The sequence below is a fragment of the Orcinus orca genome, chromosome 13 (assembly GCF_937001465.1).
Source record: "Orcinus orca chromosome 13, mOrcOrc1.1, whole genome shotgun sequence".
Taxonomy (NCBI): Eukaryota; Metazoa; Chordata; class Mammalia; order Artiodactyla; family Delphinidae; genus Orcinus; species Orcinus orca.
The window spans coordinates 80569748-80585034 of NC_064571.1; the positions used below are offsets into that span (position 1 = coordinate 80569748).

The 15287-nt window shown below is 38.3% G+C and overlaps 1 protein-coding gene and 1 long non-coding RNA gene across 5 annotated transcripts in view; one reads left to right on the forward strand and one right to left on the reverse strand.

The window, feature by feature from the left end:
- The window catches only part of NBAS (NBAS subunit of NRZ tethering complex), a 341400-nt gene that overhangs the window by 185370 nt on the left and 140743 nt on the right, over positions 1 to 15287 (forward strand). For all 4 annotated transcript variants that reach the window (XR_004485944.2, XM_004274869.2, XM_033437419.2 and 1 more), the window contains 3 exons: positions 8288 to 8455; positions 11315 to 11428; positions 11747 to 11870. Coding sequence is in view for 3 of the 4 variants with exons in the window: in XM_004274869.2 (XP_004274917.1) it covers positions 8288 to 8455; positions 11315 to 11428; positions 11747 to 11870 (406 nt within the window). In the remaining variant the exon portion in view is untranslated. The remainder of the gene's footprint in view (positions 1 to 8287; positions 8456 to 11314; positions 11429 to 11746; positions 11871 to 15287) is intronic.
- The window catches only part of LOC125960762 (uncharacterized), a 308514-nt gene that overhangs the window by 101439 nt on the left and 191788 nt on the right, over positions 1 to 15287 (reverse strand). The window lies entirely within an intron of this gene.

Here is a 15287-nt window from a genome sequence, read left to right on the forward strand (position 1 = left end):
AAACATTTATTGAATACACATGTGTATCCCCAGTTCAGTGCTAAGTGATCTCAGGATCTCAAAGAAGTTTGTAACCCTTGGCCCTTAAGGGTTTTTCTCCTATTCCTCCTGTAGTGATGACTCCAGGAGAGCACTGACCAATAGAATTTTCTACAGTGAGGGGAATATTCTGTATCTCCACCGTCCAGTGTGGTAGCCACTAGTCACATGTAGCTATTGAGTACATGGAATAAAGGTCATGCAACTAAGGAATCAAATTTTAAATTTTGTTTGATTTTATTTATGTTAATTTTACTAGCCACACAGGCTACTGGGTACCAGATTGGACATCACAGTTCTAGAAGGTGAGATATTCAGAGGAGGATTGTGTTCTGCAGTCAACACTGCAGATACTTTTTTTGGTTACTGTTGTTACACTGTCTTTGAAGGGAAGTCATAGCATTTTCCAGGGGCCTGGAGTGGTGTAGGTGTATTTTGTCCTTTGGCGTGTTTTGACTTGTTGTATTGATTAGTTTCTGTTTGGTTTTCTCTTACTGGATATGAAAGCACGTTAAATTCTGTGGTGTTTTCTCCATGGTATTCAAAACAGTTCTTATATTGGGGAGTTGGCAAATTTTACTATTTTTCAAGGTCCAATGGAAGACCTGCTTTTCATGAGATCTTTATCCCCATTTTTGTACCTTTTGAACCTCTGATCCTTCCCCACTTGTTCAGCCGTATCACCCACTGTCTCCACAGCCTCCTCTCTTTTCATGCCTTCCAAACACGTGCTGTGTTCCAGTCACGCTGAAGTTACCCCGTTCTCTGAGTAGGCTCTCTCGCAGCTTTGGTGTTACCTAGGGCTCTTTGCCTGTCCTGCCCTTCTTGTCTTGTGCTCTTGTCATCTTCCTGCCCTCCTGATCCCATCTAAGCTGTCGTTTTCTTTATCAAGCTTTCCTTGAGTCCCCATTGTTCCCTCTCCCATATCCCCCAAGCATCTCGCATCATCGTATCAGCACGTGTGTGGTATGGTTTGGTCTGTGCGGCAACTGGAAGCATGTCATTTGCCTTTGTGCTCTCTCCATGGACTGCTTGTCACAGAGTGACTGCCTCGTAAATGTTTAGTAAAGCTAATTTGGAAACTCCCACTGCAAAAAGATTAGTGTGTGGTAAAAATAAATTAGAAAGTAGATTTAGCCTAAAAATATAGGGAATTTCCAGTTTAACTCATACGTGTGTGCTCTGGTTGCTATTGAGTTCCTGTTGTATTTCGGCCACTGTAAGGGGGAGTATCATTTCTCTGTTTAGTAGAGAATTGCACCATTTTTTGCTGAGTTCAGCTCCATAAACTTATTCTGAATCCCCATCCTTCTTTATAGAATCCATGAAAAGCCTTTTGTGGCTTTTGGGTTTCCTATTTTCTGCTTCTCTGATGAATTAGAAAGTGTCAGCCCGGCCCGTTGGTAGCCTCTTTGGAGTAGAGCCTGCTGTGTCACCAAAAGTGGGCACATACTGCTCCATTAAGATTTCTTCAGTAAATGTAGGAGACCGCCAGCAGTCCTCCACAGGATCCATTTAGCGAGGAAAAGGAATTCTTCCAAAATGATTGTCTGTTTTTGTCTTTTTTTTTTTTTTTTTTTAGCTCCTTAAAAGCTTTCCGGTCTTCCTTTTTCCTCTTCCAACAAGCTGTAATAGATCTAGGTCTCATGAAGTGCTAATCCAAGCCCTCAGTGAACACTTGATGGCTTTGATTCGTGAAGCACGTTTCAGAATATTATAGCTACTATTATTAGATTAAACTGCAGTGCTTAGCCGTAAGATGCCGTGTGTTACACATTAACAGTAGATGTAATAACCACGTTAAATTATAACTCATAAATGAGAGCTGACTGTATATGTAATCTGCTTAATGCCCAAGACTTTCATTACTCAGTTGTGAAAATAATGATTTTTACTTAAGTATTCAAGCAAAGAAAAGATGTTAAGTGCTGTTCTGTTGCATTTGCATTAGTACAAGTGGAGCATACAAGTTCTAAGGTATTGGCTGTTATCCCGGTGAACAAGATATTTGCTTTTAAATAGAACAAAGTACATAATTTGTGAATAACTACCAAATCAAAGATTTCTAGTTTCTTATTAATGTTGGTCATTATGTTTTTTTTAGGTGTAACAGTATTCCACCACTTAGAGTGTATTAACATTTTGTTTAGTTAGTATTAGTTATATCACGTAACCAATAGTGTTTTCCCCAGATAAATCTAATTAGAGTTGGAAATGGTTAATATACAAGGTTCCCATTAAAAAATCATTTTCACTGTGGGAATTCTTGTTATGAACATCTTAAGTGGCTACAGATTTATACAAGTGGACTAATTAATGTTTAGAATTGAGGCATGGGCTAAGCATACAGCTATTTTGAAGTTATAAATGGATTATTTAGAAATACTGAAATAAAAACAAGCAAATGACAGTTGTATTTCAGTACCACGGACAACCCTTTCTTTTCCCCTTCAGCAGTTGATGGACGTTTAAGTTGTTTGCACTCTTTAGCTATCATGAATAATGCTGCTGTGAACACCGGTATACAAGTCTTTGTATGGAAATATGTTTTGATTTCTCATGTAGGTATCTGGGAGTGGAACTGAAGGATTGTATGGTGTATATGTGTTAAATATTGGAAGAACTTGCCAAATTGTTTTCCAAAGTGGCTGCACCAGGAAGTATTAAGGTTCCAGTTTCTTCGTATCCTTGCTAACATTCTTGACTGGCTTTTTGCTTAAAGCAACTCTTGTAGGTGTGTGTGGTATCTCATTATCATTTTGGTATGTGTTTCCAAATAACTAATGATAATGAGCATATTTTCATGTGCTTATTGGCCATTTCTGTACCTTCTTTTGTGCAATGGCTATAAATATATTCCCCATTTTTTAACTGTTATTTGTCATCTCCTTACTAAGTCGTAAGAGTTTTTGCTGTTGTTTTTAAACTCTTGGATACAAGCTGTTGGACGTGTGATTTGAAAATATTTTTCTCTCAGTGTGTGGTTTGACTTTTTACTTTAACGGTGACTTCTGACTTTCTTAACGGTGACTTTTGAAGTGCAAAAGCTTTTAATATTGCTGAAGTCCAGTTTATTAACACTTTCTTTTATTGCTTGTGCTTTTGGTGTTGTATCTAAGAAATCTGTGCCTAACTTAAGGTTGTGAAGATTTACTCCTGTGCTTTTTTCCTAAGAGTTTTATAGTTTTAGCTTTTATATTTATTGATAAATAAGTAATAATGAACCACTTTTTGTATGAGGTCAAAGTATAGGCTTGAGGAATAGCCACATACAGAAAGATGAGTTAGAACTTTACCTCATATCATAAACAAAAATGGACTTGGTCGCATCATATTTGTTTTTTCTTTTATGTGACATCTTGTTCTTTCTTAAAGGATTTTCAATCTTATATTGCAAAAGGTACACATTAATATTATGAAGTTTAAAATGATTTCATCTGAAGTGGATTTTTGTTAAAATTATTGCCTTAGTAATTTTCATTTTTCCAGATGTTTTGAAATTTTGGTTTGCAAGCTTGTTTTGAGCCCTACCATTCAGTTTAATTTTTTTTTTTTTGGCCATGCAGCGCGGCATGTGAGATCTTAGTTCCCTGACCAGAGATTGAACCCGTGTCCCCCTGCAGTGGAATCAATGAGTCTTAACCACTGGACCGCCAGGGAAGTCCTCATTCAGTTTAATCTTTATTTCCCTAGACCCTCCTTAAGGATTCTGTAGTTTCCTCCTATCTAATCCCTTGGTGCTTCAGTCCAGAACCACATCCTAGAGTAGCTTTTCACTTGGGACTCCCTCCCCCTGTACTAGTGAGGATGTGAGAAATACAGACATGGAGCCAGTGATGGTTTTGCCCAGTTCCTTTGGGCTCTGATTCAAGTTCTCTGCCTCCATCGGCCCACAGCCTCATGAAATAAATATAAATGCATAACCCCAGGCAGTGAGCCAGGATGAAGTTCTCCGTCTTACAGGGAATCCTTCTAATTCCCAGTTCTTCTCTGAGGAGGAGGGCCTGGCGGCCATTGCCAGCATCTGACTTTTGAGCCCCCAAGTGTTGAACTCTATAAAGTTGAGTGTCTTTTGCTTCTTCTTTCTATTATTCTCAGTATTTTGGAGCATGGTGAACATATTGCAACATAATTCATGACTCCATCTTGACTGGAATGTGTAATGTTTTCTTTAATTACAAATATAGTACAGGCTTCTATTTTAACAATCCGCTTATAGGGATTGTTAGGAATTCAGATAATATAGGAGTTCAGATAATCAGTTAATCTGGCATACTTTATTTCTTGAAAGTAGAAAAAAAAAGATATGTGAAACACTTATGAAAAAATACTGACATTTGTTAATTTTTGATAAGACGTACATGTATATTTGTGGTAACTTTGGTCTTTCTGATTTTTTTGAAATATAAAAATAATCAATAATACATTGATATGTAAGCTCTCTTTCTTCTCTCTCAATTCTTTCTCTCTCCCCATTCTATGTATCCCACTGCTCAGAGGTAAACATTTTAAAGTTTATATATATCTTTCCAGACTTTTTCTGAGCATAGACAGATTTTCTGTATAGCTCTCCTCTGTCTCCTGGAGGACTATTATTTTATTTTTTAAACTAAAATGGATTTGTACTGCATATATTATTTTGAAGCTTGCTTTTTTTCATATAATGATATGTGTCACGGACATCTGCCCTTTTCATTGCATATAGACCATTTATGTCATGGTGTAACAGTGGTCACTGGATAAGTATGTACCATAATTTATTTATCTTTTCCTTTGCTTTTCAACTTTTGGATTGTGCCCAGTTTTTCTTTATTTTGGACTGAACTGCACTGAGCATTTTATGTACACATCTTTGCATATTCATGCTAGTATTGCCCTGGGATAAAATGGGAGAAATGGGCTCCTGAGAGAGACAGTTTCCTGTTTCTTGTGGTCTGTCCTCCATAACTTTGTGTAAGTGCTGATTAAAAAATTGGGCATGGAAAAAGAAAATAAAAATATACTCCATATACCTCTGTTTTTCCTAACTACAGTTCTCTTAATCTGGATCCAAGAATGCTAGAAGATTCAAAAAGGATTCAGTCCCTAAAGCCCCTGAAATAGTGTGTCAAATTCGTTGTGTTAGTATATGTCTGTTTGTGGCTTTGTGTGTTCATGTATGTACACATGCATGTGCATTCAGTTTTCTGGGGAAAGCAGTTATAGCTTTCATTAGAAATGTATAGGGGGCTATGACTCCCAAAGATGAGAACGTCTAAATTGTAGCCTGGCCTGTTAATTAGCAGATGAACTGAAGCAGAGTCAGACTTTAGAGTGATTTACAACACGGGGTATTTTTTGTACTGCTTCTTCTCATAAATAGTTCCAGAAGTAGTATCACCAGTAATAAGGGTTGCATTCTTAATATTTCGAATTCAGGATGAAATTAGCTATAAGTAAGTGTTAGGTGCAGGGAAGTACTTTGGATTATTTGCAGATATGTTGGAGTAGAGAGGGTAGGGGCTGAGCTGAGTTTGAACTCCATTTGTGATCCTTACCTAGGTTATGGGTACCACCAGCTCAGTTCTCAGTTGGCAAACAGGTTTCCCAGAAATTAACCCTCAAATTACCAGATACCAGAGAGAGCAGCTCCTAAATAGATTACTATAGTAATTGATCAACGAGAATTGTTTCTGTAAGCCATGCTTGATGTATGGAACTGTCCTTGTTCTTGTGAACCTGTTTGGTTATGTTGTCTCTTGTAGGACTTGAAAAATATTATTAGTGCTTAGGAGGTTAACCTTTGAGCTGTGTAACACTTGACATTAATGAGATTTCATGTTAAATTTTATGCTGGGAGTTGTTGACTTGGTTTGGGGGATTGATCTATTTCTGCTGTTATACACTGTAAATTAATTAGCAGTGTGCAACTATGAATATAAAAACTGCCAGTAGTAATCATTTCAGGAGTAGATTTTGCCTAACCTCTTTTTGCTTTCCCTATTACATGGAGTTGAAAGAAAACTGCTTTCCTCAATGCCTCTGGTTACACTATAATCTTGGTAGACTGCCCCCAAATTAAATGCTTCTTCTGCAGTCTAAATGAGCCTTTTATTTTACTTTCTCTTTTATAATTCTTATAAGGGAGGAATCTCTCACAGAAAATCCTTTTATCATGTACATTTCTGTGCATTGGAATTTCATTTATCTTCTGAAACAAACTTTTCAGTTTCCATGTTTAAAACTTTCTGTCTTGAGTTAGCCAATCCATATGAACAGAGTAAATTTTAGGTTTATTTTATGAAATGGAATAATTGTTTTATAGCCTGCTGTGTCACCAAAAGTGGTCACGGGAAACAGAGGTTTAAAAAAATTTTTTTAATTGAGATACAGTCGACATACATTATTGTGTAAGTTTAAGGTGTGTAATACATTGATTTGATATATTAATATTGCAGTCTAGTTGCCATTGTAGCATTAGCTGACACCTCTGTTGCATCACATAACTATCATTTCTTCTAGTGCTGGGACACAATTCTTTTTCATGTTAAAAAATTAGAAAATCTTTTGAGAAAACTTAACCAACAGCAAAGTAGGTAAACTGTAAGTATTGGTTAATACAGCTTAAATACATTAGCAGTAAGAATAAAATTCAAATGCTTTTCTAGAAATTATTAAGGATCCTAACATGATGTAGTCATTTGCTTTTGCTGCTATAATATATTACTATAATTTAGCAGCTGTAAAACAATGCACATTGATTCCTTATCATTCCCATGGGACAGAAACCGGGCAGGCTTGGGTGGGTTTCTGCTTAGAGTCTCAGCCAAAATCAAGGTGCCGGCAGGGCCGTGTTGTTTTCTGGAGGCTCTAGAGGAGAATTTGTTTCCATGCTCATTCATGTTGTTGACAGAATTTCATTCCTTGTGTTTGTAAGACTGAGGTCCTCATTGCCTTGCTGTCTGTTACCTGAAGTTTCTTCTCAGCTTCTAGATGCTTCTTGCATTCTTTAGCTTATGGCCCCCTCGCTCCATCTTCAACGCCAGCAATGACGGGTTGAATCCCCTCATGCTTCACATCTCTCCTGCCTCTTCCCCCATGGCATCTCTGTGACCCTAGCTGGGAAAGGTTCTCTGCCTTAAAGGCTCACGTGATTAGGTTAGTTCCACTCAGATAATTCAAGATTATCTCTTCACCTCAAGATCTGTGTTCTTAATCATATCTGCAAAGGCCCTTTGCCATGTAATGTAATATACTTGCAGGTTCGAGGGATTAGGATATAGACATTTTGGGGGGGCCATAATTCTACCAACCAGATATAGCAACTGTCAGGTTGGTCTAAAATGGTGAATTTGTCCTAAGTGTTTGTGTAATGATGTCTTGGTAATTATTGAGTGATTACATGATTTATCATTTTTTATTACTTAAATAACATATTAATGAATGATGTGATATAAACCTAAATAGCCAAATTAAACTATTCTTCTATTATTGACAAGAAAGCTAATTAAATTGCAAGACTAGACCTTAATTTTTCTTTCCTTTAACTGGGATACGGCAGAAAAAATAAGTAGAAATAGACAGACACTAAACCAAAAACTTGGCTTTTGTAGAACAAATTTATCTTTCTTTGATCAAAAGCAGATGTAGTTGCTGTCATTTCTGTTTAAACAAACGTTAATGTGTTGGCATTTTTCTCCACATGGAATCTCTTGGGTTAGTAAATGGAGAGTTCGAATTCTAGCTGATTGCTTGGCAGGAGGTTCCACATTATAAACCTTTTAAATACTAATAATCATCCACTTGTTTACATGATAAACAAAATACCTTTCAGCATTTAAAGGTGGATCATCTGAATCTTCTAAGTTTGTCTGGGTCACAGTAGCATTGTTCAAATGAATATTTCTTAATTAATCTAAATAATAAATACTTTAAAATGTCTTGTCAAAGAAACAAGCATGAGTATCTCATTGGAGGATATTATATTGGTAAAAAAATGATGCACCCATTCTTTGCCTTATAAATATTTCTTTGACTAATGCACTAAGATGTATGTTCCTTTACCGAATTTTCTGTTGTAAATGATTCGAGGAGGTACAATGTGCTAATAGTGCTTTGTTTCACATTTTTTTGTTATTGGCAAAGATGGATTTGTAGATCTATTTGTCTTCATGTCTGATAATTTTAAGTAGTCACATTATCACTCTCTGCTCTGTTCTTGTGACTTCCCACGTTTTTGCTCTTGCCATTTTCTTTTTTTTTAACATAGGATGAAGTAAGTGTCCCAGGCAGCAACTCAGCTGACCTGTTCCACTGGACCACTGCTACCACCATGAAAGTCCTTTCCAACACCACGACCACCACCAGGGCTGTGCTGCAGGCCGTCAGCGATGGGCAGTGGTGGAAGAAGTCATTGACTTACCTTCGACCCCTTCAAGTAAGCAATGCATCTTGCTTTTTTAATTCAATTGGTGTGGTTTATATCAGTTCATTAGCATGCTCTTCAGTTGGTTTCACTGTTGTTACAGCTTTATCTTCTTTGGATTATTAAAATAATCTCTTAAGAGATCTAGGCCTCGCATCAGATAGGGAATGAGTAATTGATTTTATGGAATATAATATACTACCATACAATATTTGCAAAAGACAGCAATACGGATTTAAGTACGGCTTGGTTTATATGTCAGAATTGAAGTTTACTGGGATGAAAAGGAAAATGATGTTTATCAAGGCTCTCTCTCTTTTGCTATTTTTCTATGGGCCAGTAGTGGAAGAGAAGTGCTAGGAGCCAGCCTGGGGGCTGTCTTAGTTCTCTCGAGCTGCTGTAACAAAAATATCGTAGACTGGGTGGTTTAAGCAGCAGACAGTTATTTCTCACAGTTCTGGAAACTGGGGAGTCCAAGATCAAGGTGCTGGCAGATTTAGTATTTGATGCAGGCCTGCTTCCTGGTTCATAAACCACCATCTATTTGCCGTGTCCTCACACTGCAAAAGGGGTGAAGGACTTCTCTGGAGTCTCTTTTATAAGGGCACTAATCTCATTCCCAAGGATTCTGCCATCGTGACCGAATCACCTACCAAAGGCCCCACCTCTTAATACTATTACACTGGGGTTAGGATTTCAACATATGAATTTGGGGCGGGGGGCACAACATTCAGTCTTTAGTAGGGCCTTTAGGTAAAGAGAATGGTTTAACCGATTCTTTCACGTATTCTGCAAGTAGAGGTCAAGACAAGCAGTAGAACAATTGAGTTTGTTTTCTGTGACATCTTAACCCACTGTGTCCCTGCTGTCTTCTCTGCATTCTCACACTGCCATCCATCCTTTAATCTCTCACTGGAAAACTTAGAGGAAAAAGAAACGTGCCTTTTTATAAATGCACCCTGAACATTTGAGTATCTTATTTATTAATTAATTCTGCAAATACAGGCATTTTCCATGTGTCAGATAATGTGCTCATCACTGGGAAAAGAGTGGGGAAATCCTTCAGTCTAATTCCCTTCCCTTGTGTAACCTGTATCCCAGTGGAGGAGACAAAGAAACCAACGGATAGCAATATTTGTATAATAATGAAATGGCAGGTGGTAATGAGTACTATGAAGATAACATTAAGCAAGGCAAGGGAATAGTGAGTGATACCCGGGGGAGTGAAGTTCTGATTAGGGAAGTTAGTTTCTCAGAAGAGGAATCACTCTGAGCAGAAAGCTGATTGAGCCAAGTAGGGCAAGTACGTTTTGAAGGAATGTGCTTGACATCTTTGCAGGACAGAAAGGAGGCCAAAGTAAGGGGGAGCAGAGTGATGAGTGGGGAGAATGGTAGGAGATGAGATCAGAGAGGTGGTGAAGAGGCCCACCATGCAAAGCCTTCCATAGACTGCGATAAGGACTACACGTTTTATTCTCAGCAGCACGAAGAGATGTTGGAAAATTCAGACAATGCAGTTGTGTGATCCAACTTTACTTTTCATAAGTCTATTTAACTTCTGCGTAGAGAGCCGTCAGTAGTGAGTCAGGAGTGAAGCAAAAAGACGGATCTCTCTTCCAGGACTCCAGGTGAGAGATGGTGGTGGTTTGGATTAGGGTAGCCATGAAGGAAGTGGGAAGTGTTTGGTTTAGGGATGTATTTTGTGGACCTGATGATGGTCTGAATGTGGGATATGCAGGAAAGAGAACTAAGGATGATCGCCCAGAAGAAACCACTTACTGACATGCAGTGGGCTTGACTTTGGGTTAAGTCTGTGCATCTCTCTTCGTTTCATGTATCACACTGGATTATGGTTAGGGTTACTTTTCTGTCTCACCTGTTGGGGTGTTTTGAGGGTCTGGGTCTCAGATGAGGTGTTTGATACTGTGCCTAATGTATAGTTTCTAGTAAGTGTCAGTTGTAACTTCTAACATCATTTGCAGCAGGAGCTTGGTTGTTTCCGGAGGCTATGCTTGGCCTAAAGTAAGTGCTCAATAAACTTTGGAGGAATGGGTGAATATCTTCTACTTGGCTTTCCAATAAGGGGCTCTTTACAATCTATTTGAGGAGAGCAAAACATAAAGACAGTTAACCATGGTAGGGATACTATAATACTGCTAATGAGGAATACTGATGACCAGTCTTATGAAGGCATCTGTGTGGGTTGTAGTTGTGGTTGAGGTGGGAGTGATGCAGGGGCCCCAGTCGTACCTTGTCTGCATCTGGTGCGGTTTCAGCAGGTGCGGTCTGAGGTGGGCCTGGAAGGAGAGGTGGGCAGTCAGCATGGACCATTACCCTCATAATGGAAGAAAGGCATAGTGGCCGGTAGGATGCATAAAGTAGATGGTTTAGTTGGTGTGGAGAGTTAGTCTTTAAAGCAAATAACATTTAATAAGTTTGAATGTTATTCTCTGCAGTTGAGATTGAATGCTGTTGACTGCGTTATTCAGAGCTACTGAAGGATTTGGGAGCAAGGGAACAGTATGCACAGAATGATGTTCTGGAAAGGTTATTCTGACTGTTGTATAGAATGTTGGCCATGTGTGTAACACCGATTGCTTCGATGTTTCTGATTCAGTGATATCAAAGTGACCAGGAAAATCAAAAGGCCCTTCAGGGTAAGGTTGAAGTGCTGCGCTTAGAATATGGTGATTATTCTCACATTCTCCGCTGGATATTGGTGTCACTCTGACACTCTCTCTTTGGATCACACATGCACATTGATGCGTTTCTCCTGAAATCTGTTTGTTCTGTCTTCCTTCCTTTCCTCCTCCACCTTCCCTCCCAGGTCTCTTTCTTTTTATCCAGTGTTCTTCACTTTGTTCTGTTTAGGGACAAGAATTTGGTGGTGCTTATCGAATTGGAACTAGAGCCAATGAAGGCCTAGAAAAACAAGGCTGTCATCCTTTTTACGAATCTGTCATCTCCAATCCCTTTGTTGTAGAGGTAAGGTACAGTGTGCCTAAGAACACGGATTTAGCTGTCATGGTGTTGTGGGCATTTTACAATGAACAAAACTTACAATTTTCCTGAAAATGTACTTCTTTTGCTTTGTTCTTACTCATGTTGTTCATTGGTTTTATGTGATTTGTTTCATATACAACATGTTATGAGACTAAAATCTATTTATAATTTTACATAAAATAACGTGCTTCACTAATTCAAGTTACCAGAAGATAAATTTCCTGTCATTATGTTTTCTAAGAATATCTTTATAGAGAAAAAGACACCCTACCAAATGGTGTAACTGCTTCTTTTGTCTAGTCTGAAGTGACCTATGGCACCTATCAGCATGTCCCGGTAGAAAGCTTTGCAGAAGTATTGCTGAGAACTGGGAAACTGGCAGAGACTAAAACTGAAGGAGAAGAAGTATTTCCAACAACAGAAGGTATGAAAGAAGGTTCTAGTTCCCCGACAGTGTGTAACTTATATTAGGAGAATAATAGATGAGACTGTATAAATGAATGAGGGTTGGGAAAAACAATAACATTTTCAGTAATTTTGAATGGCTTAACTTGACACCATCACTTATACATCTGTTTATTCATTGATTTAAATCATTTATGGAGTATCTACTCTTTTCTCGATACTTACCAATTGAGGATTTAAAAGGTAAATAAGATATAATTCCTATCTTAAGGTTGCTAATTATGTAAAGTGATTCTTATAGTGAATGATATAAAGTGCTCAATAAATATTTCCTTTTTTCCTGCTTTTATGGATTAGTTAAGAATGTTTAAGTGCTTGTTTCATGGAATGTAGTTGTATATTTCATCTTAAGACTTTTCTGCATGGTGACATATCTTTCCATGTGAAATTTTTGAAAAGAATGAAATGTATGCAAGTTTACCAAAGACAACTTGCCATTTGTACTTTTTTCCTCTTTAGCCTCCTTCTTTTCAAGGTTCCAGGGTAATTGTCTTGACTTTTTTTGTTTTTTTTCAATTTTCCCTCTCTCTCTGCTCTACCATCCTTAGTGGGTACCTCAGGATTTAAAGGCTACTGGGGCTCGAGCTATCTTGTCTATATTCCAGGCATCAGTAAGGAGGAAAGCGGGGTGGGAAAAACAGTTTTCTTGGCAGTCCTGTCCAGGACTTCCACTTACCTATTGCTGGCTACATCTAACTGCCAGTGAGCCTGGATGATGCTGTCTCTTAATGGAGCACATTGCTGTGTGGAATAAAACTTGGGGAAATGTGTGTGGGGAATAGAACTGCCATGTTCCCAGAAACTTGATGCTATAACTTATTTTTATTTTTTAATTTTATTTATTTATTTTGCGGTACGCGGGCCTCTCACTGTTGTGGCCTCTCCCGTTGCGGAGCTCAGGGTCAGCGGCCATGGCTCACGGGCCCAGCATCTTCGTGGCATGTGGGATCTTCCCGGACCGGGGCACGAACCCATGTCCCCTGCATCGGCAGGTGGACTCTCAACCACCGCGCCACCAGGGAAGCCCGAAGACACTATTTTTGTCTTCAGTGGGCTTGCAGTCAAGTGAGGAGACAAATTTATGTGTAAGCGCTAAGACAGGCAAAAACAAGAGGCATTGGGATGACAGACGTATGACCGCTGAGTGAAGAGGGCGTATGAAGAGGCTTCCTGGATCGGGTGGTATTTGACCTGAGTTTTGAAGGATGAATAAGAGTATAGTACATGAAAAAGGGGGGAATTTGAGAGGGAGATGTGTTAGGAGAGGCAGAAGGGGGATATTTTAGGTAGAGGGAAGAAGATGCACAGAAGCACAGAAGATAGGCATCATGATTTTTCAGGGATTTGTGTGTTACTCTAATACCCGGAGAGGAGAGACAGTGGGGGCAACCAGTGAAGAAATGAGGCAGCAGTTGGCTGGAAGGAACGCGGGTGCTGAGTTAAACATTTTAAATGAACCTGCTACTGAATGCTATGGGGGTTTCAAGCAGAAGAATATTATTCAGTTTCCTTATCTGTACAGTGGGCATAACGGCCTGTATGTTCCACCTGTGGATTGTTGCTCTTTAGTGGTGATGATGGGGCCCCGTCTGCGCACCTTTTCCTAAAGGCTAGTCCTGCCCTGCACTGACTTCCTTGCCATTGGCAAGGAAGTACATACTTTAGTCCATCCAATTATGATTTCACCTTGTTTTCAAGGCCTGCTGCCATAGCTCTCCATGCTGGTTGCACATTCGAATCACTTAGGGTATTTTTAAGAAATACTGAAGCCTGGGATCCAATGTAGACCATTTATTTCAGAATCCCTGAAGTGGGGTCCAAACACATCAGATATCTTTTACAGTTCCTCAGGCGACTCAGTTGTGAAACCATGGTTAAGACCCTTTGGGTGTTTCACGAAAGATAACAGCTTCTTTCCAACCGTCATACGTCTGTTCTTCAAACTCTGACACACCTGCTTCCTGGCAGCCTGGAGAAAGCCACCTGTATCTTTTGTGTCTGTGTCTGGTCTTTTCAGCTTAAGGGTCGTATCCTGAGTGCTATATCTATTTCTAACCCTTTTACCAGGGTTTCCTATATGGTAGGTGCAAAATCAGTGTCTCTTCACAATGATGAGAGTAGGTACAGTACGTGCATGACAGTTATTGGGACAGGAATTGAGACTATGCTTTTGGTGAATCTGAATCCAAGTGCCCAGAGCTGTGTATTCTGTTCTTAGTACTGTAGTGTCTGTGAGATTTTAGTGGGATTTTAGGGCTTTTCTTTCTGCCCCAGTGTTTCTTCAAATTGTCCTTTTTGACAGATTTTAATATCCCATCATGGGAAAGAACCCAGGTTCATTAAAATATTTAAAAAATTTTTTTTTCTAATATTGTTGAATAGGAAAAACATTTCAGAGTACCTACTGTGTATATTAAGAATGGAACTTTTTAAATATAGAGGTGATTTTAATATAAATCATCCCTTTAATTTACATTTGGGTTTATGAAATTATGAAGCATTTTCATAAACTCTCACATTTGATATCTCCTTTTTTTTGCAGATAAACAGGCAACTTTATTATAAAGTAGGTACAAATAAAATATGATCTTATAGGTCTGATACATTAGAATACTAGATGTTTCATTTTTTTAAAAAGTACATTTAGATATTTATTCCTAACCCTTGAAATTTATAATAAGTCAGTCAACAGACTATGGCCATACCCTTCCCTGCATGCCTTTTGTTGCATCTGTTAAATGGCATTCTGAGTTGAATGAACCTGACATGTGTGGTGTATCTCTTTTTATTCACTTCCAATTTTATTGAAATATAATTGACATATATAGCACTGTATGAATTTAAGCTGTACAGTGTAATGATCTGACTTATATACGTCATGAAATGATTATCAAAATAAGTTTAGTGAACACTCATCATCTCATATAGATAGGAAATAAAGGAAAAATAAAAAAAATTTTTTCCTTGTGATGAGAACTCTTAGGATTTACCCTCTTAATAACTTTCCTATGTAATATACAGCAGTGTTGATTATATTAATCATGTTGTACATTGCATTCCTAGTACTTATGTATAAGGGGAAGTTTGTACTGCTTTTTAACTAGTTTCATCTAATTCTCTGTCCCGCTACCCACCGCCTCTGGTAACCACAACTCTGATCTCTTTTTCAATGAGTTTGCTTGTTTTTGAAGTATAATTGACCTACAACACTGTCAGTTCCCGGTATACAGCATAGTGATTTGATACTCCTGTATATTACAAAATGATCAACATGTTTGATTTCTCTTGATAATGCTAATATATTTGAGACAGATATCTCTGGCTATTTTATAATATCAAATATTTGTCAGAAAGTCAGCAGATTTGATGAATGATA